This window comes from Mesitornis unicolor, unplaced genomic scaffold (genome assembly GCF_000695765.1).
Source record: "Mesitornis unicolor isolate BGI_N332 unplaced genomic scaffold, ASM69576v1 scaffold841, whole genome shotgun sequence".
In the NCBI taxonomy this organism is placed as follows: domain Eukaryota; kingdom Metazoa; phylum Chordata; class Aves; order Mesitornithiformes; family Mesitornithidae; genus Mesitornis; species Mesitornis unicolor.
This window is the reverse complement of record NW_010162898.1, coordinates 1-2440: the sequence shown is the minus strand read 5'-3', so window position 1 is coordinate 2440 and position 2440 is coordinate 1. Positions and strand designations below refer to the sequence as shown.

At 35.5% G+C, this 2440-nt stretch overlaps 1 protein-coding gene across 1 annotated transcript in view; it reads left to right on the top strand.

The window, feature by feature from the left end:
* The window catches only part of LOC104547882 (intraflagellar transport protein 140 homolog), a gene marked incomplete at its 3' end in the record, with an annotated part of 24689 nt that extends 24311 nt beyond the window's left edge, over positions 1-378 (top strand). The window contains exon 17 of the mRNA XM_010193745.1: positions 182-378. Coding sequence (XP_010192047.1) covers positions 182-378 — 197 coding nt within the window. The remainder of the gene's footprint in view (positions 1-181) is intronic.
* Positions 379-2440: the final 2062 nt, after the last annotated feature.

Here is a 2440-nt window from a genome sequence, read left to right as displayed (position 1 = left end):
ATATAAAATAATATATATTGGGGCATTTTCTAGGAAGCTCTGAAACATTGCAAATGTCACTATTGATCATGGTCCTGCAGAAATAGAAAATGTGGACTGTAGTGGAAATAATGTAATTAATTGCACGTACAGAGGAGTAAGTTTCAACCTACTTGATACCTAAATAACATTCTCATTTTAGCCAGGAGAAGCTGAAAATGAACAAGCAGAGTCTGGCTCAGTGAAGGTCTCTCAGATGGTTGCGAGAAGACCCATGAGAGATTTTGTTGGATTAGGAGACTGTGATAAGACCACCCAGGATGCCATGCTGAATTTCAGCTTCTATCTGACTGCTGGAGACATGGATGAGGCCTTCAAATCCATCAAACTGATAAAAAGGTATCATCAGTATTTCTTATGTATTTCTTTGAGTACAGTTTATTTTCATTAAAAGTTTGTATGAAGTTTTGATCCTCCTAAATTCTCCTTACATTTTTCCTCTCTGATTTCATTCTCACTTTCATTTTTCACAAGATGAACTATCTTTATCTTACAGACTTTTTAATATATTCTCTCATTATTCTTTGTTTACAAGACATTGCAAGCTCTGTAGACCCTTTGTTTACTAAACAGGAAAAAATTATTGATAAAAACAACCTCATTCTGTGTCTGAATGGTAAAAATCTCATGTCATCACTAGAAGAAAATGAACATTCACAACTTTTATTTATACATCTAAAATAATCACAGTAATACCAAGTATTACAAATTTACCGACCACATAGCTGATTTTTAAATTTAAATGTACATTATTATAATATGAGTATTGCAATATTAGAAGAAATAATGTAATGTCTTTTAAATATTCCAATATTTTATTTTTAAAACACCCTGCAATTAATCATAGCATATTATTTCTAGAAAAGATTTTCCAGAAAGTAATGCAGGCAAATGAATACAAATCTTAGTTGGTTTTTACAAACCTACTACTAGAAGAAACTCTTTGTCAGCTTTATGATGTTCTACCCTGATAGTCTAGAACAGTGCAGCTGTTCCAGAGCGTTAGTCTCTGCGAAGTGTTGCTCACTTTGAACGTGGTGCAGAGCAGCAGTTGGGGTTGAGTTTCTTATTACATCAGAAGTGAGTGCAGAACAGAACTCAAGAGCCAGCTTGATGATCACATTTTAACAAAGTGTGGGAAAGGATGGTGGAAAGAACAATACAGCAGAAAAGCAGTGTACTCAGTTGGGAGTGACAACTGTCCTAAAGAGTTTGTCACATTCACAGCTCATGTCCTTCAAACCTTTCAGTCACTGTGCTCAGAGTGGCATCCTTAGAGTTTTTAAACATGTCATTGCCTCTAGTTCCTGTGTCTTAAGTAGTTGTGTATAATAGTTTTTGACCTGTTGTTTTCCTTCCTGAAAGTTATGTGCCCTTGACTTTTGTGAACCCATGAGCTTCTCAGGGCCAGGCTTATGAATGTTATAAGGTAATAATTATTTTAATTTAATTACCATATTAAGTTACCAGGCAAATATTTTGTAAATCTCATGCTTAAGTCCTGTATATATGTCTTATTCTCCAGTTTGAGTGCTTGAGTGGCATTTGCATTCTCCAGTATTCACTGTGTGTTATTCACATAATGCTGCTGGGCAGAGTTGGTTGTCCTGACATAGCACTCTAATCTGAAAATGTCACAGCAAATGTTAAAGAAAGCTTAAAGAAAAGGATTTGTGCCAAAATATCTGTTCTTAATAATAATTTCCAATAATGTAAGTTAATAGTATCAATGATTATTAGGGAGTTCAGATAATGTTCTTCTGTAGATATGTGTCCTGAAGCAGATTTTTTGGCAACAAATTTTTTTTGGCCTGTTCTAGCTGCGTACCCCTTTTTATTTTCAATGGCATGTCTGTTTACTTACAGGATAAACCCAAACCTTTGTCTTGGGATACGAAAGAAGTGTCTGAAAAAAATGCAACTTAATTCTTCTGCATTCCCTTACTTTACAATTAGAATGGTTAGAGTTGCTTTTAACTGTCTGGGCTGTGCTGTGGCTGGGGAGCAGGTGCTGCAGCTCATGAGAAGTTCCTTGAAGAGTGGTGGATGGAAGGACTAAAGTTTCATGAAATTTAAACACCCGTTAAAATCATAACTTATTCTATAGTGAGTTTCCTACTTTCTCAGATAGCCTGTTAACTCCAAAGCTATTGTCACTGGTCTCTGTTCGCTTTTTACATTATTATTAGGGAACAGGATAACTTTATGCAGACAGAGAAAATGTGTTTGGTTGCCTCTCTTCTATATTCTCATTGCACACGCTCTGTGTCTGCTACAGCTGACCCTGCCTACATGTAGCTGTGGTTCTCTGTCAGGATTCTGACAATCCAACATTCTGTGCTGTACAGCAGAGGGAGAGGACAATATAATATAATATATATATATAATTATTTATACATAT